Genomic DNA, 27,537 nt, shown 5'->3' with positions numbered 1-27,537 from the left:
GATGATGGTTGCACAACTCTATGAATGTACTGGAAACTGCTGAATTGTACGTTTTAGGAGGGTTAATTTTATAGTATATGAATTATATATCAATAATTTTTTTTAATTAAAAAAGAAGAATAGATGGCCCTTTTCATCATTTAGATCCTGAAAAAAATCAAAGATCAACTTAAAGGAACATTTCTTGCTCTGAAAAGATTTGCAATTCCACTCCTTTCTCCTCCTAACTCACGACAAGCTTCAAGTCAGCCAGTTGCCAGGTGGTGATGCCCACTGACGGGCCCGGGCACTTGTGAAGAGCTCACACACTGGCCCCTCAGCGTGTAGTCAGACGCTAGCTAGACAGCAGACCGACTTTGGTGGTGGCTCAATCCTAAATCCTTAACGAAAAGTAATTCTGAGACAGAACAAGGTCACACACTGGAAATAAATTCCGTCATTTTCGCTTCCTCCCTCTGAGATGTTAATGAGAGAAGCTGCTCTGCATAATATGGGACATCTTTCCCAATTCACAGTGACATTATTGGCAGGATCAGAAGCAGCTGCAAGAAAGTCAAATCATCCCCCTCTCCACTCCTTACCATCACCTAAGAATTTCAAAATCCTTTGTAGCCACACAAATCGTTCTGCACCATGAGATTCTGTTATAGATGAAACCATGTTTAATGAGGTCCTTCTAGTAATTTCACAATTAAATTTCCTTCAGGAGGATCAACCATGTAACAGTGATTACAGCCAGTCTCAAGCACACTCACCCTGTAATTTAGAGGCCACAAAAACCAGCAAGTGTCCAGAGATAAAGAAACAAACAAGTTCAAATGCCCGAGGCCAGGTTTCTCATCAGAGTTCCCCGTCCTTCCCTTTTGACCTTTTGTGTCAACCCACAAGATGCCCACCCTTTTGTGGAGGGCCGAAAAAACAGAAAAGTCAGTGGATTCTGACCTGTGGGCCAACTAGTAAAATCCCAGAAAGATTCTCTGTTAAAAGGATTGAATCAGTAGTAGAAGATAGCTTCAAATGAAATCATTTTGTATCCTTTCTTCTTGCCTGACGTTTCCAAAAATGAGAACATTTTCTAGTTTAGATAAAAAGATTTGTTATCTTCATGTTTTTCAAAATGACATAAGGGCCAGGTTTAAAAGGATTTTAAAATTAAAATGACTATATTTTACAGATGATTCTAGCCTTTTCGTTCTGGGAAGATTTGACCCAAAGTCAGGCCTGTATGCAGATCCGTGTGAGAAGCCTCATATCAGGTCCCAGAGTGAAACACCCTAGGCAATACCCTTTGCCAAGGTTGACAGATCAGGGACCCCCGAAGTGTTCTACTTCTCCTGACCTGACAGTTCTGTTTGCCTACCCCAGCTGCTCCCTTGGAGAGTGAATAGCTGGAAGACACAAGGCCCTACTGGCTGATGTACGTGATGTTTGACTGAAGCTATTTTGATGCCGGGGACGTTCTGTCACCGTCTACGGGAAAACCTTTCTACTTTCGATTTGTTAGGTTTTTTTTAACATTGCTAAGTAATGTGCTAACATCCCTGTCTTACCTCTGAGATTATGTGAGCGGCTCAGGGTTATGTTTGGGATGTCTGTTGCACACAAGACGAAAACAAAACACTGATTTAGGGGCCAGCCTGGTGGCGTAGTGGTCCAATTCACGCACTCCAGTTCAGAGCCCCAGGGTTCATGGGTTCAGATCCTAGGTGCAGACCTACACACCGCTCATCAAGCCATGCTGTGGCAGCATTCCACATACAAAACAGAGGAAGATTGGCACAGATGTTAGCTCAGGGCCAATCTTCCTCACCACCCCCCCTGCAAAAAAAAAAAAATAGTGATTTTGCATTTTTGATAAGGTGCCTTTCAAAACAGTATCTAGAATGGTCAGACACTTTGCAGTGGCTACTTCTTCAAACTCTAGCCCTTAAACCTTATTTTGTATCAGAATCACCAGCTGAATTTGTTAAAAAATAAAATTCCCCAGCCCCACTGCCACCTCAAGATTCTGATTCAGTACAACTAGGGAAAGTGCTGGGAAGCTGCACGTGTGGTGAGAACCCTAGTGGTTCTGATGAAGACAGTCCAGAGAGAACTTTTTGATAAAACTGCCTTAGAGCTTTGCCCACCCACCTAGCAAGATATTTAATCGCCTGGACGCCATCTTGGAAGGAGAAGCCAAGAGGGATTGGGTCCATTTTGGCTTGCACATCTGACTGAACCATCCCTGCAGAGTCTCTCTAAGAGCCACAAGCTGAGTTAGGAATGGGTGTGTCTGGTTCGATTTGGCTTGTTGAATGATACTGATGACTCTTTATTTGCTTTTACCTGCCACTCGTGGATACCTTGTGCACCCTAGAAACAGAGATACCAGACATAGGTAAGCAAATCACCTAGGCAGCTGCCTAATGCTCCTTCTTGCCTAAGAGGTCACCTCCTAATAATGTGCTAAAAGGGAAATTTTACTTCCTAAATAAGGTTAAAGGAATAATGTGAAAGTGAATTTGGAAGTTATGACTCAGGTAAGTGTCTTCCAAAGAAAGAGAGCTCCACTAAGTTGGAATTTGCTGAAGGATCAGACTATATCAAAAAGAAAACAGGATAAGTGAAAGCTGGCAGTCCAGTACTTCATGGGAAAGCAAGGCCTTAAGTGTCATCATGTTTTCCTTAGGTAATATCAGAAAGGAGTCTGTAAGTTCAAATAGATTCGATGTTTTCAAGTTGCAGGTAGATAGAGAAGGAATACAGCAATCTTCCTAGGTCCAGAAGTAGAGTTGACCAGTGTATTAAGAGACAGTGACGACAATGACCTTCTTGAGTAAGATTTTTCTTTTTCCTTTTATGCGACCTCTTGGTTTCTATTTCCTCCCACCAAAAAGAACTAACAGGAAAACTTTAAACTGACCATTTACCGACAATGGCACATAGCTCTGAAATTAATCATAATGAGTATTTCTATTCAATTTGTTTATACATTACGCTTGTCAAAATTGCCCTAAATTACCTGAAATTGCAAAGAAGAAAATTGAATTTGTTCACTTCCGAATGCCAATTGTCATCCAAATGGCTCTGATAGGATTTTTAATTTGGATTCCATTTGGGGATGCCACTTCCTAAATGCCAGTGCACAAGATCAGCCGTGCTACTTTGGCATAACTGATTCCTTAAACAAATTAAGTTGGTTGTCAAATTGCTTACTGGTAAAGTGTTGCACAGGATTGATTATAAGCATGAATTGCCCATTTAACAATCTATGTGATTTTAACTAGCATGAATGAAGTCATCTTTGCTAAGTTGAAGGGCATTGCTCAAATGTAAAGCTAACCAGAAGGTGACAATAAATCTAACACTGAAGTTATAAAAGAAATTTTCACATATCTCAAATTGCAATATGCATTTAGACACGAGGGGTTAGAACAAATTGGAATGCAGTCCAGTGGTTTTTCTTTCTCAGGTATGGCATGTTTTCAGAAAGTAGAAAGAAACCCATCTCAAAAGAACTGAAGTGCGCTTGGGAAATGGCATGAGATGGCAAGAAATTGCATATTAATATAGGAGAACTTCCTCACTGTTGGCTGCCAAGAAAATGATATTAATCAGATTTGAATTTGGTGTGTTGGGCTATTCCGTTTTCTAAAGGCCAGTGCACAAAGTTTGAGAACAGCCTAGCTGAGCAACATAGGATATGTCGCTCAGTTAGAAGAAAGCAAGAAAGCTGGGGGCAGTTTGCCACTTTCAGAGCAAGAGTATTCTGAAGATATTCTGCACACACCATCACATGTGATCTAATCTAATCTTAGTCCAGGCACAAGCTTGTTAGTGACCCTGGGTTAGCCCTCTATATGTCTGGATTCCCCCAGCTGAGATTTGTGGAGAATGATAATTCTAACTTCCCTCTCAGTCACATTGGGGGTATTCAATAATAAATGAATGTAATGCATTCCAAAGTGCTTTTGTGCGAATAACATTTCTCTTAGAAAAATAACCTATGGACTTTACCTAAACACAACATGATTAATCTGGCTCAGTTGAAACTTCCACAAACTGGCGACCAATGTATTGAAGGTTGTTTTAGGGAAGGGTTGTGACCCCTTCTTTATTCTAGAAAGATCTAGGGGCACTGGAGAAATTTTATTCTGCAGGCAAAAATTCAACTAAGTGTGTAAAAACTTTTACTCAAACCCCTATTTAAGCAGTCTTTGCTACAGAGATGCCTTGCCTGATATGACTGCCAAATCAATTCTGGAATCTGTTGGGGCCCTTTACAGTTTATTTACAGCAGCTGTCATGGTGGTTCCAGGGTTGAAGATGTCCCTGGAATCTACCGGATTCTCTTATTTGATGAAGGTAAGTAGAAAAAAATCAAGAATTCCAATTGGATCTGATTTTTTTCCAATTAAAACTATATACTGGATCTCAAATCAGTATTTGTCTCTCTTTACTGTCATTATCATACAAAAATATGCATAGAGGGCAAATATAATTACAAATACAATCAAGAACATGCCAGTTCGTAAGAGTATCTTAATTATTCTGATGACCCTCTCCCCTCCATTTTGCTTGGCTAGGTAGCCAGGGCCTGAACTCTTCCATGTCTTAGTCAGTTTCACGTCCTATGGTTCAGTTTCGTTCAGCACTTACTGCATATTGACCCTATCAGACACTCTCTTGGCAGTGAGGATAGACAGATGAATATGATTCCTGCCTGCAAAGAGTTCAGAATAGTTAGAGAGAGGGAGATGTGAAAAAAATAGTGCTTATGCCCAGCAGTCAGATCTTGGTTTCTAATACCATTCTCCAATAAAAGGAACCAGGGCTCCTTGGAGAAATGACTCATTCTAGTACTGGAGCAGGGATTATACAAGATAAGCCTGGAGCATCTTGTAGTTCTAGAAAGTAAGGAAGTGCTCAAAAAAAGAGAAAACACTCGACATCGATAAGGGTGTGTCAAAAGGGCACACAAGCCTACAGAAAGAGCTCCCAATGGCTAAAGCTGGAACAGCTTGAGCAATAAAACAAAGTAGCATTGGATTTTAATGCAAAGTATAAAACAAAAATCCATGAGTCTGTAAGGATATAAATAAATGGTTGAATTCATAAATAAAGGGAGAAGAGATAAAGCTCTCATGCAGAAGAATTCCAAATAATTTATGTAGATACTCCACCCTCAAAACGGTAGAGTATAACTCCCTACTCCTTAAGTCTTACCTTTGTAAAGTGGCTTCCTTCCAAAGAGTACAATATGAAAAGAGGGAGAGAAAGAGTAATTTTACAGTGGAGAAACCTGACAAATACTACTTCAGCCGGAAGATCAAGATCAACATCAACAGTGATAAGTCACGTGATATAAACCCTTGATTCGATTTGATGGGAATGGCACTTTACATCTGTGGTCTTCCTTCCAAAAACTATAACCCCTGTCTAACTATGAGAAAAAATCAGGCACATTCCAATAGACCAATGCCTGACCAGTACTCCTTAAAACTGTTAAGGTCATAAAAAATAAGGAAAGTCTGAGAAACTGTCACAGCCCAGAGGAGCCTAAGGAGATATGAGGACTAAATATAATTTGGTATCCTAGGTGGAATCCCAGAACAGGAAAATGACATTAGGTAAAAACTAAGGACATCTGAATAAAGTATGGATTTCAGTTAATAATTTTTAAAAGTAGTGCTAATACAATGTGACAAATACTACGAGGTCACGTGTCCCTCCTCTCTGCTCATTTCTCTCCCTCTCTACTTCTCCCATTGTAGCACCTGTATTTATGACAGTCGTAGCCTGCTTACTGATCTCACTCCCCCACTAGACTGTGAGTGTCACGAAGAAGGGGGCGGTATCATGCACACAAGTAGGCTTCCAGACCACAGCACAGTTCCTAGGTACATTGTTTGCACTTAGTAAATACTTTTTAATGAATTATTGAACAAATACACAATACAGAAATGGTACCAAGGAAAGAGTTCAAGTGAGAGATGATGGAGCCTTAGACTCATGACAGGAAATAAAGAGAAGTTGGCAGATTGGAGAAGGGTTTAGGAGGTAGAAATAAAAAAAAAAACCATGCTGCATTCTGGCTATATGAAACGATAGAAAGAAGGAGGAGGAAAGAATACCTTCTGGTTTCTAGCTTAGACAACTGTGTGCGAAGCAGAGTGCTGGGCAGTGACATGTTAGAGATAAAACAAAGGGGTACTCTTCCAAGCTCTCATGGTTTATTGGGGGATACAAACACCAAAAAAAATTAATATGATATGTAATTCCCAAAACAGAGGTAAGCATAGTGCAAATAACCCAGACTGGAGATTTAGGGAAGCCTTCCCTCAAACATGAGTAAAGCCTTAAAAGGCATGTGAGAATTTATTAAGTGAAGAAAGGCTTGTATACCACACCAAGAAACATTAAAAAGTTTTCAGAGTTTTTAAAGCTGGGAGCCAAATTATCAGAATAAACCTGAAGGCAGTGTGAAAAAAATGGATTTAAGATTTCAAAAACACCTCTTATGAGCAGGAATATAGAAAATATTCCTGCCAGAGATGATGAGAGTTAGAACTAATGTGATGGCAGGAGGGGTAGAAGAAGAGAATGGATAGTTTTCATGCACAACTGCATGTGGAGAGAAAAAGAGGGAGTAAGGATTAAACTTCCAAGTTTGGGGCTTGGCTTATGTCAGCAGTACATGGACCTTAGGTTCAAGCAAAATATCCCCCAAACCAAAGTTACTGCAGTCATCAAAAACATGAGAGGCTTGTCCAATGGCATAATAGTTGAGTTTGTGCACTCTACTTCAGCAGCCCAGAGTTCACAGGTTCAGATCCCGGGCATGGACCTACACATCGGGCCATGCTGTGGAGGCATCCCACAAACAAAAAAAAATAGAGGAAGATTGGCACAGATGTTAGCTCATGGCCAATCTTCCTCACCAAAAAAAAAAATGAAATTAGGAAGAATCAAAATTAATGAATGAGCTCAGTCATGTATGCAGATAAAAATAACACAAGAGATCCCATGTAAATATCTAATTGAAGAATTTCAGGAATACCAAAATCCAATCAAGATAACTTTAGAGTCACCTTTCAGAGGTATGGCTGATTGTGATTATAACTAAAAAAAAGATCAAATGTAATCAGTTCTCTAATGTCCTGAAAGAAGGAAAAAATGGATTAGAGAAGTGTGGTGGGCAGCTAAAAAAGGGAAGCTTGGAGAAAAAAAGGTTGGCAATGTATGTCCAGCACAGCCCTTCCTAAACGACACTCCTCTGTCTTTGGACACGCCTTTCAATTTACAGCGGGAGCCTCAGAGGATGGTAGTGTCCCCCAGTAAGGCAGGAAGCCTGGAAGAGAAGATGTAGGTTATTGAAGGATGGGGAAGGCAGGAAGAGAATAACTTCTGTTTTGGATTTGTTGAGTTGGAGGTGACTGTGAGACATCCAGGCAGTCATCTACTAAGTCACTGGAGAACTGAGTGTGAAAGGTACGTATGAGAGAAATAATCTCCTGGGATTTTCTCTCTTCTGCTTCTTTCTCTACCCTCAAATGAGTGGTATTGAAATATCAGCATCATTACAGGGTAGCCGTACACATTGAATTTTTTTGTACCCAGCCCTATTACTAGAAAAACAAAGTATCTATCTCCTTGCTACATAAGGAGGAAGATACATTAATTCCTTCATTTCTTAAGAGAATTTTCCATTTGTGACAAAAGGCAAACCCTAGGGGGTGCATACTGAACAAATTGCTTTGAATAACTTTACTTTTCTCTTCCTTAGCACAAGTCCTGCTCACAAATACTATCTGGCTATGGACCCTGTGTCTGAATCACTTTATCTATCAGACACCAATACTCGAAAAGTCTACAAGTTGAAATCTCTTGTGGAAACAAAAGATCTGTCCAAGAATTTCGAGGTGGTGGCAGGAACAGGTGACCAGTGCCTTCCCTTTGACCAGAGTCACTGTGGAGACGGCGGGAGAGCATCGGAAGCTTCACTGAACAGCCCACGAGGTAAAAAAAAAAAGAAATCCTTTAAGGCATCTAAAGATTTCATTTGACTTCAAAAAATCCTAAGACTGTAGCCACACTGTAGTCTATCCAGCTCAATATGCCTCTAACAGACATAGTCTGTGAAGTCTATCCCAGAAGATAGGTCCACTCAGGACTAATTTTTAGCCAATATGCATCAGTATAGTCATAACTGGTACTAAAATAAAGAAATGCTTCTTTTCTGGTTGATAATTATTGCCCAGAGCCCTCTGAGCGCCTCCCTGACACCCCAACCTCTCTTTGGGAAACCCCACAGTCCAACAACTGCAAGCTTAACTCCTGGCATGGCAGAGAACCTCAAAGACATAGGCTTTAGCACTGTGGCCTGCGCTGGCTGGGATCCACGTCTGTGCCCGCCTTCTACCAAGTAAATATGTTGACTATCTCACAGACTCTAGACATTTCTGGCTTTCGCTTAACAACCAATCTTTAATGAACCTTTCTTCCTTTAATTTGTCTAAATCATTCTTGAAGCTATTTATGTTTTCAGTTTATATCACCCCTAAGACAATAAATTCCAATTTTTTTTTTTTTTTTTTTTGCCTTTTGTGGGAGCTTGGCCTTATTTCTACTTCTCCTAAATTTACCTCTCAATCTCCAAGTGCCACCCCTCAGTTCTGTTGCCTGGGATTTGTGAATAAATCTGTGTTCTCCCCATTGGCCTCATGATTTTATGGACTTGGACCACATTCCCATCTTAGGCCACTAAGCGGAAAGATAGTCAACTTTTAAGTCTGTCATCATAAATCATCCACCCAACTTTCATAATTATTTAATCATTCTTTTCTGTTCCTTCTCCAAGATATTGTGTGTGTGTGTGTGTGTGTGTGTGTGTGTGTGCTTTTATTTTAGTAGGTCTTATGAAGTATTTGTTTTAGTGGATTTTAAGAAGTCAGTGTTTTTTTTAACTATTATTCTAATAATACACACTTGTTGCAGAAAATTAGAAGAGAGAACACAAAAAATGTTTTTAATTAAAATCACCCATAATCCTACCACATGTAGAAAACCACTGTTAACATTTTAGTGTATATCTTTCTAGATTTTTCCTATGCGTATCATATATTTTATTCTCTAATAAATGCAATCGAATTATTAGAACGCAGTTCTATAATCTGCTCCTCATACTTAATGTGTTATGAGCATCTTTCCATGCCAAAAAATATAGTGAAGTCAATGTGTTTAATTTGTTAGATGGTCACTTATTATTTCAAATATTAAGAGGTTACTCTTTAGCCATTTGACATTTGCCATATGGGGATTAAATTCCAACTAAAATCAGATTTTAAAGCCTTCCATTTCTTCAAGGCCTGTATCTGTCATAAAGCCCCTCTGGCTAAGCCCAGCCCATTAAATCTGAATTTCTTTAACAGTATCTACACTACTCAATTAGCACTTGATTATATTTTGCCTTCTTTTACTTTCCAATTTTTTCATGAATGGGAGGTTTTTTACTACCGAAGTAAGTTGCTTGAGATGAGAAACCACATCTAATATTTCTTTTGAATCTCCCCCACCTCTCCAGCAATATCTTGCACAGTGTGAGGTCCCCGGCACATGCTTATTGTGTAACTGATCAATTAGGTAAGGCTTATCTGTACCAAGTATTCCTAAAAAGAATTTCAGTGGTGCTTAAAGGGGAAGACGTTTTACCCTAGGGGAACATAAGCCTCCCAAGTATCATGGTAAAGTGTTTTGAAACATTTTTTTTCTCGTGTGCCAGCTCTCATTCCTTACACACAGTAGGTCCACAATCAATATTTGATAAGTGAATGCATCCGTCAAGATACAACATAAAATCAGCTCATCTTTCAAGGAAACACAGCAGGCTGGGTCCCACCTTTTCCACAGGTTTAAAATTCTTGCAGGTATTATAAGGATTTCTGCATAAGAAATAAGGAGGAATCAAGCTTGTATTGTGCCTGAAATTGACATCCTCCTGAGTTGCTGCTAGTATGAAAACCACTCATCTCGCCTACCACATTCAACCTGCCACATAGAGGATGAATATCTCGGCTTTTCCAAATAAAGCAAATAATTGGTTCACTGCAGCTTTTTCTTTTTCTTTTTTTTTTTGCTTGGAAAGCAGCAATAATAGAGTCCTGATGAACAGGATTTACATGAAGTCTTGAAGCATCAGTAATGAGAGTGCCAAAATTTATATATCTATTAAAGTTAATATTAAACTAAGTTTTTCTTCCTGTCATAGCTAGTAGTGCATTTTCCTTTGGTTGATTTATCCATCTCTCTATCCAAGAGTGGCCTTTAGAGTAATCTGGTACACTTTATTCATCCCAAAGCAGTAAGGGGACCTAAGAACATCTGGCCCAGGCCTCAGGACAGCTGAATATCTAATCCATCTCAGACAGCTTTTACATAAGGTACTGAAGCTGATGTTGGCAACATCTGCACTGATGCAGTGAGTGAATGAGAATGTTTAAAGGAGGGGAATGTGTGGCTCACACTAAGTATCAACCACATCTCCTTCAACCACGTTAACAGTGTTTCAAGACCCTGTTAGTGATCTTCAAAATCACTCAGATGGCAGAACCTATGTCCAGACATCAGTTACTCTGAAAATGCTGGTCAGAGCATTTAGATGCCTAGCTAGGGCACCTATCTCTATGCTGAATATAGACAGCACTTACCTTTGGCAGTGAATCAGAAGTGAGATGCTCATTATATGGAATGCTGCAGGGCAATTTCATAGAGTTCGGGAGAAGAAGGAAAAATCACACAAGAAATCATTAAAGCACAGTGTGCGAATTGAGAGGAGAGTATTGCTAATTGCTAATTATGTCTTTGAGGTTCTCCTGTAGGTTCTTTATCTCTCAAGAAAGCCCAATGTGTTTGTTTTTTGCTTTACAACTACCATGCACATCAGCTCCTTCTTCCTTCTCCCTTGGAAGACAGCAAACGTTTAATGGATTTCTTTAAGGAGAGGTTTGATTTTTCTCTCCACCCAGAAGCTAATAAAGAAACGCTGTAGATCAGTAGAAAATAGAAATGTACATCTAGGGAGTACCATTTCTAGGTTAGGAAAGAGAGCTTGCTCTAAGACTTTAACAAGCAACATATTGCAATTATAGGCAGGTTCTCCAACATGTCCTTAATTATGCAAGGTAAGTCAAATAAATGTTAGTCTGCAAGACAGCTAATTTATTTTCTGAATCTATTCTAAAAATAGGATGAAATAAAATTTGCTTTTGAGATCATTCGTCCTTAAATCAGAATAAATTATCAAATGGGATTAAAAAACAGTCAGCAAAAGGTAAAAGGTCAGAATCCGTGGGTTTTTTTTTTTTTTTTTTGAGAAATGGCAGGAAATTGTGACAAATACCGGATTAAGGAGCTTAGACTTTCTTGTTCAATCCGTGTAATGCCAGTGTTTCTTTGAATGACCCTGTGTAAGTCACTGTACCTCACTGTGGTTTCATCTCCCTGAACATTAAATAGACTTAATGATGCCATTGACTAGTTTTGTTACATTGGGCTAGTCATTTAAACACTAGGCCCTGAGATTCTTAGATTTTAAGCTGAAGGATGGGCTTGTGATGATCTCTCTCCAAGCTCTAATGTATTAAAATAGCCATAGCTATAACTTACTGAGTGACCACTGTGTGCCACACACTGTGTTAGACACTTTACACACAGTATATCTAATCTTCACAGCAATTCGCAAGGTAAATAGTATTGTCCCCACTGTATAGATGAGGAAACAGAGACTCAGATAGGTTAAGAGATTTACCCAGAGTCATACAGTTTACAGATAACACTGAAGCTCAAAGCGGGTCTGCCTGACTCTAAAACCTACGATGCGGGAAAAAAAAAAAAAAAGCCCATAATGCCTCCCCCATACCACACTGCCTGCCCTTAACTCAAATCCATTGTCTCTGTTGGCTTCTCTGGAAAGATAGGAAATATTGGGAAAATGCTTTTCAATCTAATAACATGTATTCAATGGGAACAAAGTATTTTTATTTGCTAAAGAAATGTCTTTTAGTTACCTTTTCCCGTTAAAACTATTTCTCTAATTTTTCTGACCTGGCAGTGTACCCATAGTGCGCTACATAGTATTTGCATAGTCTGTAAGTATAATTATTCAAATAAATCTCCAGGAAACCTTGTCATATCTCTTTGGAAGATTCTGCAATTAGGAACTTCACCAACTTTTCTTAAGTGATGGAGCCAGGAAACCTTAACTTTATTAAATTACTTGACTGCAACTGGTAACTACAAATTTTGTTTAAAGGAAAAGTGGAAGTGTTCCTGAATAGAATTTCATATAAGATAGCCCCTGGGTACTTCGCCTGGGAAGAAGTCTTTATCTGATACAGTTTTATGCACTTTGATTTGAATCCCAATAAAGGGAAACATTTGCCATTTTGCTCATCAATACTTCAATGTAATGGGGCAAGGAAAAAAAGTTTAGCAAAGAGGTTGATAGTGTGCTAATCCCTGGCATTGTATATGAGTTTGAATTGACTTTGAAAGATGCTTTTAAAACATGCATGGATGATGTAGTTGAAACTTAGATTCCATTTATTATTTTTACTGCAACTTTCTTTAATTCTACAGAGAACTCAAACTAATGAGTCATGTAATAGATGACCAAGTACTTAAGCAGAATGTGAAATGGTACTAGGTGGGGATATAAAATAAAATTTGTGACAAGCTGAATACATTTATTTTTTTAAGTAGATACAGAGGGTGAAGGAGTGACTGGACAAGATGAAATTAATCAATGACTTAATTTGGTTCTCCTGGACCTCACCAAGGATTATATCTCTATTATCATGTGTGTCTTTAAGCAAACTGACCTCAGAACTCAGCAGGACTTAGGCAATATCAGACAAGTGCAAACAGCCCCTGAGCTGTTCCCAAGAAGGGAAATGCTCCTTAAATCTTGACAGGTTCCAAAAGTGTTTTTAGGGTATTCATGACTCTAATCATACAGGAGTCACTTGAACTTTATTGGCAATTAAGAAAGCTGGGTATGATAAAGTCTAGACAAAAACAATCTGTTTTGTCCCTCCCCAGATCTATCTGAGGTGCACCCTGAAGCTCTACTGATCCCCTTGGCATCTACGTGCTATTCTGAAAGGCGAAATTGGGGGTTAATTGAAAGATACTAAAACTCTAATCAGTGACATCTTGCTGATATCACTGGTGTCTGTGGGGGGAAAGTATAGTGCACAAACAGGTATGAGAATGTTCTTTTGGTTCTCCTATGCAATGAGGGGTAGTAAGGTTTTTCCTAAATTCCTTTAGTGTGTGAACCATTATGGTGACATAGCCATTTGGATTGGCATAGGACCAGCGCTCAACAAAATTGCAGGCAAGCACAGCATAAGTAAAATGAACGGTATATTTAGGAAACTATAAATAAATAAGTACTGTTAAAGTAAAAACATTTGAGGCTAATAGGAGGAGAAGGGGCACGAATGGGAAGTTCGGATTTTATCCTATGGGCAAAGGATTTGAAGCAGGAGAGTGACTTGATCATCCAATGCATGCATTTTTGATTGATTATTTTAGTGACAGGCTAGTAAATGCACCGCAGTGAGACTGGGGCAAAGAAATGATAGAGAGTACTAATATCTATAGGGTAGACGATGGAAGGTGATCTAATGAAAGAGACAGAAGGGAAGCCTTCAGAAGAAAAGGAGGCGAACAAAGAGAGCTTGGTATCCAGGAAGCCAAGGGAATAGATTATTTTAAGAAGGTGTGGAAAACAGTATCAAATGTCACACATTTGTAGCCAGTGGATTAGGCAGTGAGGAGTTTATTGGTGACACTGCCATTGGTGGTTTGAATGGTGGTAGAGGTGGAAGCCAGATTTCTGTCACTTGACAAGCCAATACGAGGTAAGAAAGTAAATACCACAGTGAAGATCACTCTTCTGAGAAGCTTGGATGCAAGAGAGAGAGTGATAAGTAGTGAGAGGACAAAGCACTCAGGGGAGGCTTTTTCTGTAGGAGACGTGGCAATGGTTGTAGGTAAATGCAAACACACAGAAGACAGAGAATAAGTGATGAAAACAGGTCTGGAGGAAACTGGGACAGAATAGGCCTTGAATGGGAGGGGAGATTGGAGAGACTATCCTAAAGTAATGTTAGGTGTAGAGATGAGGATAAGTTTGTAGATAGAAGGAGCTAGAAGGTTGGTGGTACTCCATTCTGATAACCTCAGTGTTCTCAGAGAAGTGGATCTACTTTGCCAAAAATGAGGAAGTAATGTTAAGCCTTGAGGTATAAGGGAAAGGTTTGAAAGAGCCACTTAGCGAAGTAAGCTTTTTGGGTAAGATCAACATTCTGCCACCCATGGCCAAATTCCCAGCTTCAAGGCATTTCCTGTTGGAACTTTATTCCCACCTCCTTGTTCTAGAATCAGAGCATCTTGAGATGAATATGTTTGACAAAGCCTTAAAATTTAGGCAAAATAGTTGCTTTCCGTTACTCAGTGATACCGTGCTATTTCCACTTCTGGAGATTTCTTTCCTAAACTGTGTTATTGGTCTCTCAATTTACAGCAGCTACACCAGAGGACTTAGTGTCTGTTATACAACCGGAATGAGAGCTTAACTTGTTATTTGCAGTTAGTCTAATGCATCTGCTTATGATGGTCAAAAGATTTTGACCTTATATTATGTCAGTGGCTGGAACTTGAGAACCTTTCTGCCTTTTCTGACACAATCCTAAAGCCATAAGCTGTTGGTGGAGAAGTCAGACAAAAGGAAGTCACTTACATCTAGCCTTGGCTAATTGGTCCAGGAACCATCCATGGTTAATACAGAGAAACCTGTATTAAGTTCATTCAAGTTTTATAAGGCTACAAATGCATTATTAAATGACTTTTTCTTCTACATTTATTTTGTTTTAAGATTTTATTTTTCCTTTTTCTCCCCAAAGCCCCCCGGTACATAGTTGTGTATTTTTAGTTGTGGGTTCTTCTAGTTGTGGCATGTGGGACACTGCCTCAGCACAGCCTGATGAGCGGTGCCATGTCCGTGCCCAGGATTCAAACCGGGGAAACCCTGGGCTGCCAAAGTAGAGCATGTGGACTTAACCACTTGGCCACGGGGCCAGCCCCATCTTCTTCATTTATTTTAATTTTCATGTGTGCATAAGATTCTAGCAAACACAGAGGTAACATTTTAGAGGCCAAACACCATAAGAGATAAGTTCCCAAGTTCTGGAGTCAAACAGAACTGGATGCAAATCCCAAATCCACCACTCCTTAAATGTGTGTCCTAGAGTGAGTCACCTAACTTCCCTGAGCTGCAGCTTCCTCATCCATGAAGTTAGGATACTAGTAATATTGCCCACGTAACGGAGTGCTCGGTAATGTGTATAAAGTGCAGTGCCCAGCATGTAGTGGGTACACGTTAAATGTTACCTGCCCTTATGATCAGGCTTACTGTTCTCTTGCTAATAATAATACTGCTTATTATCCAAACATGGAATAAGTTACTTTGGAAGAAGGCAAGTCCCATGTCCTTGTAAATAAAACTGAGATACAATAATTTCTAGATAGGAATGGTGCCGCAAAAGAAGCAAGAGTCAAGGTATGGTGGGATTCAGGTGGGATTCGTTGTATATGATTTAACTAGTTGTTCCCTCAGAAGCTTGAGATACAGTAATTCTAGTGCTGGTTCCTTATACATATTGTATTTTGAGGAGACCCCCAAGGCCCACCTAACCAAAATAATTCCCTTAGCAGTCTACCATTTCACCATTAAATTCATTCCATAAGGGTTTTCTTCAGATGTGAACTTCAGTTTGTAGTGCAGGATATTGCCTGGGAGAGAAGCACATTAATCCCTCACTAAAACACTTTATGGGGGCCCTGAGGGCATGCAGCACAGGATGGGTGTGTTTGGACAGATGAGATCACCTGAGGGGGACAAGCCAAGGTGGAAGCTACTCCAGGTAGCATGGGCAAGTGCGATGCTAGGTATCTGGCAGAATGGCAGCAAAGTGGGGAGAGATGGAGGAATAACAATGATATCCTTCTCTTCAGCAGTATTATCTAGAATGAAACTCAGAACCCTACATATCTAGACAGAGAGTGTGGAATTATGATTCTTCCTCTTTTTGTTTAAGATCACTAGCCAAAATAACGTTGCTTCCTTATCACAGCTCCTCAGTGTCGCATCTTTCTTATCCGTCCACTTAGGAATCACCTCAGCTGATAAAAAGAAGAACCCCCTCCCCACCAAACAAAAATGACAGCGATCACACACTAACAGACTGCAAATCACTTAAATCATATTTTGAGTGGTGTATTATGGTAACCTATAAATAACTAATTGCGTAAAATTGCTTTAGTAGTTTCTAGATGGCAGCTTTAATTAAAAGCACCAGAGACATTTAGAAGTTTAGAAATGGATGGCATGTAATTTGCCCTTTTACCAACCATAAAATGGTAATTAAGGAATTTGATTCACTTCTTCCTATTAAAAGTTTTATGAGAATAGCAAGTTCCTTCTAAATACAGTTTCTCTGCAGCAGAAGGTAGTACGTTTGCTTTATCAGTCTTCTCCAGCAGGGTAAGATGTTTTAATGAACAAATTCTTCAGAAGTTAATTAGGAAATTTCTTTCAATGTAAAATGTTTGTTTTTAAGGTTCTGAAACATGAAACTGTATTAGAGCTAAAGCTTTGATCATGGCCCCATATTGCTCCACCATCAATACAAGATGGCCTAGTCGTTTCAAGTTTACCAAATGCGTGGAGCTGACTATGAAATCTAAGAAATGAGGAAGTCGTTTCCTGGTGATCTGGCATGCTTTGCTGATTCTTGAGTGAATCTAAAGTCTACAGTGTGTTGACATCCCAGAGAGTCTAGAATGTTCACTCCACAACAGAGGAGTCATCAGAAGATGTTTTTGACTTCACTGATCCTCCAGCAATACTGGATGAATTAGCACGTATAGAGTGTAAAATTCAAACAACATGCAGCAAATCCGGATGTCTTTGGAAAGCCGTGATTTTAACATCATCACAGGCTAAAATACAGCTGGAAATGGAGCCAGGAAACCCATTTTTATTTTATAACTGATCAATTGGTTGCATTGTTTGGCCACTTCAGCCCAAGGATTATAGATGGCGCCACACAGGGCATTTAGACCAGCATTTCAAAGGCGCTGATGACTTAAGTTATTTGCACATAAGAAAGACAGCTGCTGGTTTGGGTTTTTTTTTAAGTCAAGCAGATTCTCTAAAGTTATCCAAACTGGATGAACTTAAGCAGAAAACTGGTAAAATAGGGGATGTTTGAAAGGTCTCCTCTTCATTTCCTCTCTCAGTGACTCCCCTTGCTAACTCTGAGCCCATTCCTCCAGCCCTCAGCCTGTCTTCCCCAGATAGAAATCCAGCCTTTCCTCTTCCCTCTCCCCTGATCAGAACTGGGTGGGCATACTAAAGTGGTACACTAAAGGGGGATGGGACAGTGGGAGGAATATTTTATCACTGACATTGTTTAGAATTTCCAGTGAATGGTGATAGTAAATACAGACCTACTATTCATCAGTTTTATTATTGTTTTTAATATTTCTACCGAAAATGCACACGCCTTAGTGTCTGCACCCAAGGCAGATCACTCCCACAGCCCCCAAACTTGGCACACCTCTGCAGGCATAAGGAAAGTGCTCACAAAATAATATTCAGTGGAAAGTTTAGGAAACAAAGCTGTACTGTATGCTGCTACATCTGTAAGGGTGCACATTTAGGGTATACACAGAGAGAGAATAGTTTGAGAGGAAATTTATCTAAATGTTAGCAGTGCTAACTGCTGCCTAAGGAATGTTGAGTGATTTTATTTTCTTTAATTTTCTGAGCGTGTATTATTTTTATAATTCAACAAAACATAAAACGTGTTATTTTAAAACACATGCACACACACACTGTTCTGTGCTATGGCCAGTCTCTGAGGACTCAGGTTTCTTTGCTTTCATAGATGACAGCTCTCCAGAAGGGGTGTCATAGTACTGATGGTTGACAACTGGTTACTCTCATCTGAGCGTGTTGCTGGAGACCTGCTGCATGGGTGAAACCATAAGTCAAGGGAGAGACCTAAAGGGAAGACATTGAAGGAATCCTGGCAGGCTGATAGTAAAAGATATTTTAATTACATTTATTATCTTTTAAGAAAAAGAAGTATAAAGAATAAACATTAAAATGGCCTATCATCTCACCATCTAGATAAGCCAAGTTGATATGAAACAAAAACATAAAATATATATCTGTGGTTTGAAAGTTCAAACTCTATAGAAAGGTACAGAAAGAAAATTCCAGGCTTCTTTACCACAAACGCCCACACCCTGGTCTCTCTCTTTAAAGGTAATCAGTGTTAACAGTTTCTTGTGATTCCTTTGAGACCTTTATGTATATTTTTCTCTTACATAAAAAAGTCAGGGGCCGGCCTGGTGACGCAGCGGTTAAGTGCGCACATTCCGCTTCGGTGGCCCAGGGTTCGCTGGTTCGGATCCCGGGTGTGGACATGGCACTACATGACAAGCCATGCTGTGGTAGGCGTCCCACATATAAAGTAGAGGAAGATGAGCATGGATGTTAGCTCAGGGCCAGTCTTCCTCAGCAAAAAGAGGGGGATTGGCAGCAGATGTTAGCTCACGGCTAATCTTCCTCAAAAAAGAAAAAGATCATACCATATAGGTTAGTCTTCACCCAGCTTCTTTCATTTAATAATATATCTTGAAGATCTTTCCATAAAAGCATGTACATATCTACCTCTTTGTTTTTAAGAGCTGTATGATACTACAAAATATACCATAACTTATTAAGCCATTTGCTTCTTGATGGAGAAGGTTTTTTTTAAAATCTTTTGTCACTACAGTGCTGCATTGAACAATCTAGTTCACATATTTTGGAGCACTTTTCTGAGAACATACATAGGGTTCATTTTTAGCAGTAGTAGATATTACCAAGTTGTCCTCCCAAAAGAGTGAACACGTTAACGCTGTCACCAATAGTGTGGAAGAGTGCCCGTTTTGCCTTACCTTCAGCAGGTATCTTGTAGCTTGCAGCTTTGTTTTGAATTTCTTTAATTATAAATGTAGTTGAGGGTACTTTCATCTCTGTTGTGACCATTTGTATCTTTTTCAGTAAACGCGCCTTCATATCCTCTGCCCATTTTTCTACTGAACTGTTGATCTTTCTGCTTTGGAAATTAAGAAATGCATCCCTTTGTCTCTCATATGTGTTGCAAATATTTTCCAAGTTTGTCATTTTGCTCCTTTTTAACCATATAGAAGTTTTCTAACTTTATAGAGTCAGATTTATCAACGTGTTTCCTTAAGGTCTCTAACACTTTGTGTCCTCCTAGAAAAGCCTTCCTGTAGTAAAGGTATTCTTAAGGCAAATGGACAGGCTTTTCAACGACCCTTAAATCATACTATGAGTCTTTCCCTCTTGGACCCTGTGCAATTTGGAAAACTTAGGAAGTGTTTAGAGTAGTTAAAAAAAAAAGACTTTGGAATCAGGCAGATAAAACTGAGCTCAAATTTATTACTAACATCTCTACGCCACTGTTCTCATCTGTAAAATGAAGATAGTGGACCTACCTTCCTTATCAGGTTGTAGAGGATGAAATGACTCAATATGAGTTTATCCAGTACCTGGCACAGATAAAGTACTGAATAAGATATGATGATGAGGATAATGATAAGTAAATAATTTTTAAACTAATAACTTATTAACTGGATTGTTTTCAAAGCTAGCAATATACATTGTGTTTTCAAAATTGTTTAGCTGTATTTAAATTTTCCTCTGTCAAACTTTGTTGACTATATATACACAGCCCTAATTTAATTGTTTGCAAAATATGTTGTCCAACTAAAGGAAAAAATGCAACAATGTATTTGAAATACTTGAAGAGAGGTACTGGTGGGAGCTTGGCTGAAGAAAAATGTATGAAAAATCAGAAGTATACATGTGCTAGGATGTCATTACAGTACAAAAAATGGAAGGAACCTAATAATCCATCAAAAGGGTTCAGTCAAATGAGGGAATATTACACAAAAGTAAAAATGAACTAACTAGATCTACATGTAAAAACATCAATATTTACAAAACACGAGGTTGCATGAATAAAAGAGAGAATTACAAAAGAATATATATGGTGTGGTATCATCAGCCTATTTTTTATTGTGGTAAAATATATAAAACACAAAATTTACCACTTTAACTATTTTTAAGTGTACAATTCTGAGGCAGTAGGTACATTCACATTGTTGTGCAACCATCACCACCATCCGTCACCTACATGAGTTTTTGAAGCATAAAAACAATACTTATATTATTTGTGGACATATACATATGTATAAAATGTATGAAAAACATGCGTAGGAATGATGACACTAACTGCAGGACAGTGGTTACCTCTGGGGAAGGAAGGGAAAACCGAGTAGGGATAAGGACGTGGGGCTTTGGCTGTATCCATAACATTTGGGGTTTTTTTTAAGAGGTATAGGAAGCAAATGTTAACATCTATTAATTTGGGTGGTAAGTGCATGGCAATCTGTAATACTATTTTCTGAGTTGTCTGCCATTTGAAGCATTTCATAATTGTAAAATTTCAAGTCAGAAGTAGAGTTTAGAAAGCAACTTGCAAATTTATACCTGACAATTCCACTTTAAAAAGTGATTTTTCTTTGTTTGTTTTAAATAAACCTTTCACTCATACAGACATGATATTCAAAATATTTAACAACCTGTAAGGCACAGATCACCCACTTCCAAACAAAATTGGCCATAAAACCCCTATGAATAGCAGCACAGCATTGTCTGATCTAGCGCCAGAAGGTGAGAGGATGGCACAAAAACACTGGGCAGGGCTACTAGGAGTTGGAGTCAATTCCATGGCACCAACAGCACCAAGGCACAGCTACCAGCATATCAGAGCATGCATCAGCTTTGGCCCTGGAGTGAGGTCTTCAACACCCCCTACAGTGTCCAGCATTAATCCATTATTTTCTGAGCTGATTGGATTTGAGGCTCTTCCGTTAGCTACAGAGCTCACCAACACCTCTAGTACATGTCCATATGTGGAATTCCCCAAATGGCTGACGGCGAGCTTCCTCAATATTAAAGAACCTCAATACGAGTCAGCTTTATCATTGACCAAAGATAGTCTCCATTTCCATGGGAATGAGTCCTGGCCCATTTAAAGTTTCTCCGTGAGGAATCAAAAGCTTAATAACTTAAATGTGAGGTTATCTTCAAGCCCCAAATATCAAAGCCTAGCCAGGAAACCCCAATGTTATTTGCTCTATTTTTCTTCCAGTTTAATTTACTAGCTGTTCCATTTGGTTTTTCAAAAAGCTTGTTAAACTATGTAATAGGTTTTTGGGAAAAGGAAGGTGGGTAGGTGCCCCATTTTACCAGTATTTATCCAGGAAAGAAAGCTGATTGCAGCAGTAATTTCCCTTAGAGAGCAGGAATCGTTCTTCATTTTGGAAGGCATCACTAACCCAAGGAAATTGAAGCCATAGTGATAGATTGACAGGTCAGCTTTGTCCCTCCCCAAGCCAAAGCCCATCAGAGTGGCTCCTGCCAAGACTACCTACTTTGGTTTCTATAATCTTGTCTGTGTGCTCTCTTGAACAAAGTAAAATCAGAACTGTAGGCAGGCTACTACCCCAGCCCTGCTTTAGGACTGGGGGTCCCTGAAAAGGTGCCTTCTCACCTTTCCCAGAGTGGTAAAACTGGGGACAGTGCTGGGGAAAGTGGTCTTAAGAAGGGCTACTTTTAAATCTTCTGATTTTAGCCTGTTAGGCTTGAAATTTTTGAGAAATCACAGATCCACACTTAGCACCCTCAAAATCTTTCTTCTTGTATTTTTTTACTAATGCTGGGCACTATTTTACTTCTCAAGTATATCTGGTCTAGTTTTAACAGCATGCCTTTATTCCAATAATCTATTTTAATGTTAAAAAAATTTAGTCAATCAATGAATGACCAAAGCCAGGACCTTCTGAATTGGCCCTAAACTGATATCTTCCTAGTTCCTGGAAATGCTAGAGATGTTTGAACAGTTGAATTAAGGAACCATTGCAGTTACAAAAATGATATCTGGCAGTATTTCAAAATGCCTCAGTGTCCTTTTGTTTTACCTCCTTTATTAGACTCACTGGCTTTTATTGATTTGTTTTTTTCTAATTCCTCAAAGCTTTCTGTTTCTAATATAAACTTTAGTCATTTATTCTATAAACATGTAAAGCACTCCTGTATGGCAGGAACTATGCTAAATGCTATTGTCAAACTCTGCAATGTAACTCTCTTGTTAAAACAAAGACTTTCTAGTTATCAAACAGGTGTCCAGAGATGTCCAGAATTAATACTTTCAACATACTTAACAGGTGTCAATAAGACACTAGTGTCAATGATCCACTATACTATTTATAAGACTCCCACTAGTTTTAGCTACTCTGTCAGACCCGCACCATGCTTCTGGTAAATCTAGAAAGAGAACCATGTTCACTGAGCTCCACTGTTTCGTTCAGCTTCCTCAGCAGAAAACAATCTGGTCTGCATTGGGAAATTTGGAATTATAAGTGGGTAAAAAGACATGGTCCCTGCCAATGAGTGGAATATGATCTGGTTGGGGAGATAAGAGAGGAATCATTAGGGAAGACAGTAATCCAGGATTAGGTTGTGTGATGTAAACTATAAACACTCCAGGGACCAGAGAATGGAATGCTGATTGGGATTTGGAGAAAAAGGAAGAGAAAAATGAACAGAAGGTGGAAGATATGGAGGAAAGGAAAGGAAAGGAATCTGGAAAAGGGCTGCCCACATGGGTAAAGATAAACTGGGAATTGGATTCTGACCTCTATTCCTGATAGGTTAGGTTAAGTGAACTCAAAAAGGAAAAAGAGATCCAAGAATAAGCCAAGGAAGACCAGGTAAGGCAGTAGAGAAGAAAGAGGCAACACTGAATGGGAAATTAATGACTCAGCCCTTCCTAGGAAGGTTGGGGTGGTCCTGAAATGGATTTGTTAAAATGACCCTAAGTCAGTATGTAAAATGCATTCTGGAGTCCAGTCAAAACATCCCATGCTCTTAGTTACAGGCCAGGCTTTAGATTCGCAACCTAATGACATATTATAACTGTTGAGAGCCTCATTTCTACACATCTTTTCTAATAGGCTCAGATGTCTACCATCAGACAAGATGAATGACATTATTTGATACAATTGACAAGGAAATACCTCCATCAAGATATTTGCAAGTCTTTGAGTCAGTTTGTATGTTGTAATTATTTCGGCTAGACTTGCAGTGTCTTGAAAGATGAGCAGGATTTGGATACTAGGAGAGAGAAAGGGCATTCCACGTGCAGGGAGCAGTGCAGGCAAGTAGGTAGTGTTGGGAAACTGAAAGGTGTGTTTCAGAGCCAGGGCATACACCAGTTTGACTGGAGACGTAACACAGGACCCTGTACAGACTGATCATCACCATCAGTGTGGTGGAGATGCTGACAGAATCACACATAGGGTTCCTGCCATCTAAGTCAAGCCATGCTGAAGCAGGTAATTATGTAACAGATAAACCACGGCATGATGCCAGAAAACTAACAGTTAATCAAAAACATAAACATTAACACCACCTGTGTTAACCTTTCAGAAAGATTTCACAGAGAGAATAGATTATTTTTTAGATTATTTTATTTGATCTTTACAGTAATCCACTGACATGGCCAACTCAATTTTTATTCTCACCATTAGACAAAGGCAACCAGAGGACTAGGAGAGTGTATAAATTTTTGAAAGTCACAGTCAGTCTCACAACCAGATCTCCTAGCTTCTACCCCTAGACTCTTTTCCTCTTCCTCTCATATCTCCCATGAACATGTCTAGGTGATTGAATTTAGAAGCAAATAGGTGGGGAAATGGCCTTGGAAGCCCCAATCTCAGTCAAGACAAGGCTAGAGAAGTCACTAGCGCCCTTTGAACAAGGCATCCTAGTTATTTTTAATACCTTTCAACATAACTTTGTGCCTACAGATTGTCAAACTTGTAGATCAGAGCATGGAAGAGAAAAAGTCAAAGGAGTTGTTTGTCTCATCAGACAACTGCTTTGGCTAATTTTCTTTTTTTACTCAGCTGTCGTATTTGTGTGTGCGTGTGTGTGCGCGCGTGTTGTTGAAATCGTATATTCTTGATTGAGCTCTCCTAAGTGTCACTTAAACTTCCATTTAAAAGGTTTAAAAATTGTATTCACACAGTGTTCGTTACCCTGCCTTACCTTTTGCAAATGACTGTCTACCGCTTCTGACTTTGTGAACTTCTCTTTCAGCGTTAGCTTCATTAGTCAAGATGTATGGATGTTGGAAGAATTTTAAATGGGCCTTCTGTGTTGTTTTTGAATGGGCACCACATGCAAATAACTATCCTACAGAAATTTTCATTCTTCTTGGGTTAGCCCACTTTTGTGAAGAGTAAGCACTGTCAGGCTTAATTCCTCATAGCCTGCTTTTATTGAGTATTCAGGCCAAGGTATTCTACTTAGTTTGCTTTTTTATTAGAACCTCTTGGTTGTTCACATACCTTGAGAGAAACTCATTTTCCCCAGAGTGTAACAACTGCAATTAGTTTTTTGCTGGTCCATGGGCAATAAATGAACTTTCCCTCCTCAGGCTAATTGTTCACATAAGGTTCTTGTGAGACTGTTTGTTTCCTTAGAATGACAGAGGCATTTCTTCAAAATGTGTCTGAGTAGTGTCCCAGATATCATTGCTTGATGTTTGAAGATTTTTAAGGGGGGGGGATATAAAATATTCAACTCACATTTGGTAAACCTCATTTATCTTAGCCTATTTGTACTGAGTCCCCTTAAATCTCGGCCTGCAGGCATCTTTTGAGCAAGAACTCCAGCACAAAAATAAAACAAGAGATGTAAATTTCAATTTGAACTAGAACCATCTACTTACCCCAATCTCTCTTACACACACACACACACACACACACACACATAGCCCCTACCTTTATAAAGTAAAGAAAAATAATTCACACCATTATTAGTGTCTGGTATCAATTAAACATTGAGACACCACCACCCCCCCCAGCCCAGTGTCTCCCTGAGCCAATTGCACAGCATGTGGCTTCATTTATTTGATTATCTGCATAAAAACTTTAGCCATTTTATAAAAGCTTGAAGGCTTTTATACCAATAATTCAATAGTACAGTACTTCCCTAAGGTAACAAAATTGTTTTCAACTACTGCCTTGTCTCTATGGTGAATCTAACATAAGGCACTATGCTACTGACAAGGGGTACTTAATGCTCTGTGGACTTAAATCTTCTACTATGTCTGTCCAACACAGAAAAGCCTAAAATGTTGAAGCAGGGCCTATGTGGAAATCTTTGTCTACGATTCTAGGCTTAGCATAGTCGCTTTCAGAAAGAATTATAGCAGTGGCTGAGCAATTAGGACACCACTTAGCACCATTCTAATACTTCATCTTCTTCAAAGTGCTTTCATTTCATTGGCTCTTGTGATCTTCACACCATTTTACCCTGTGTAGTAGGTAGTATATGTGTTAGGAAATCAAGATACTGAGTAGTTAAATGCCTTACCCAAAGCCCTACAGCTAATCTGTAACAGAAGTCAGCCTTAAACTCAGATCTCTGCTTTCCCTTATGTAGTCCATAGTGAAGCAAATTAAGGCAAAATCATGAGGTATTTCTGTTTCCTCAGAACTCCTAAGATGGTAAGATTGGGAGAGGTCACAGATAGAACACACAGTTGTGTTGACAGAATAAAGTGGATTTTTGGGGGAGCCTGAGCTATTCAATGTAGCTATCTACATGCATTGAATTCATTTGCAGTTAATAAATCCATGGTCCTTATTCTGTTTGCTCTTAGCTTTCAACCACCCTTTTCCCCATAATCTAGTCATCACTGATTGATAGGGGACTGTATTCCCCTTAAAGGTCTTTAGAGAAAGAGATTACCATTGCCTCTTTTCTAAATTCATTTTTAGAGAAATTCATATGCAGCTTTTCACCTCATGGCATGCTTTATTTGATTCAAGATAAACGTGCTTCATCTATAAATATGTGGCAATTAAGTCTATAATTCAACAAAGGCTATTGAATGTTTGTGTCCAGGTCTGTTGGATTTGTTGAGATACAAAAGTAAAGCATAAAATTCAGCCCTTGCCCTCAAGAAACTTATTGCCTGGATAGAGCGTGACTGGAGAATTCACATTAAAAAAAAAAAAACTTCTGTAGGTTAGAAAACAGAAAGACCAGAATGAACTGGAGTCTGTAAGGAAGGCTTCCTGGAAGAGAAACATCTTGCAGAAGCCTTGAAAGATGAATAGGATTTGAGTTGAGGAATGGAATAGTTAGGCCAAGCTAACAACTACAGTCGTGTGCTGCATAACGATGTTTCAGTCAACGACAGAACACACATATGATTGTGGTCCCATAAGATTGGTACCATATACCTAGGTGTGTAGTAAGCTATACCATCTAGGTTTCTATAAGTACACTCTAGGATGTTCCCACAATGACAAAATTGCCTAACAACACATTTCTCTGAACATATCCCTGCCATTAAAGGACCCATGACTGTATATATTTAAAAAATTACGTATGATCTAAAGGGCTTAACAAAATAGTGGTTTATTTCTTGCTCATGTCACAGTCCAATATAGGTTTCCTGGTGAATAGGAGGAATCCCTGCTCCAAGAATTTACTCAAGGAACCAGGCTCCTTCTATTTAGTGGCCCCTCAGTTTCTTAGGCCTTGGAGTCCTCCGCTGGATGCTTTGCATCCAGCCAGCCTAAGGGGAAGGGGTGATCCATAGAGAAGCTCAACAGAGTTTTGTTAGTGATCAGGCCTGGAAGTAGCATACATCACTTCTGCTCACACCCAGCACTACAGAGGAAGCTGGGAAATGTAATCTAGCTCTATTCTCAGAAAGAAAAATAGATAGGATGACCTGAACACATAGCTTTGTCTCTGCCATACTTATGAGGGAGGGTTTGCTGAAGGAAGGTTGAAGAAGATAAGGGTGGCAGAGTAAGAACAAAGTTTAATTCAGCTTGGAAGCTTACTTTTCTGGCTTGATTTGACTAAATTTGATGAACTTGTCACACATTTTGAGTTTTGATCTTGGTAGGATCAAAGGAGCCTGCATTCTTAGCAAGTATTGTATCATTAGCCATCCAGGTATTTCATTTCCCAGTGATGAGAATCACAACTAGATTTGATTGATTATCTTTGGTTTCACAGCACTCATACCAAGACATAACTTTTTTCAAATAGATTTTATTTTTAGAGCAGTTTTAGGTTCATAGAAAACTTGAGCAGAATCTTTATACATTGCACTTACTCCGTATGGTACTCTAATGGTGGATACATGTCATTATACATTTGACCAAACCCATAGAATGCACGACACCAAGAATGAGCTCTAAGGTAAACTGGGGACTTTGGGTAATAATGATGTGTCAGTGTAGGCTCATCAG

At 39.2% G+C, this 27,537-nt stretch overlaps 1 protein-coding gene across 2 annotated transcripts in view; it reads left to right on the top strand.

The window, feature by feature from the left end:
* TENM1 (teneurin transmembrane protein 1) overlaps positions 1 to 27,537 on the top strand; it is a 735,241-nt gene that overhangs the window by 628,054 nt on the left and 79,650 nt on the right. For both annotated transcript variants that reach the window (XM_023633984.2, XM_023633980.2), the window contains 2 exons: positions 2,360 to 2,380; positions 7,769 to 8,001. In XM_023633984.2, coding sequence (XP_023489752.1) covers positions 2,360 to 2,380; positions 7,769 to 8,001 — 254 coding nt within the window. The remainder of the gene's footprint in view (positions 1 to 2,359; positions 2,381 to 7,768; positions 8,002 to 27,537) is intronic.

Source organism: Equus caballus, chromosome X (assembly GCF_041296265.1).
Source record: "Equus caballus isolate H_3958 breed thoroughbred chromosome X, TB-T2T, whole genome shotgun sequence".
Lineage (NCBI taxonomy): Eukaryota > Metazoa > Chordata > Mammalia > Perissodactyla > Equidae > Equus > Equus caballus.
Note: the sequence above shows the minus strand (reverse complement) of the source record. Positions and strands in the feature narration are given on the sequence as shown.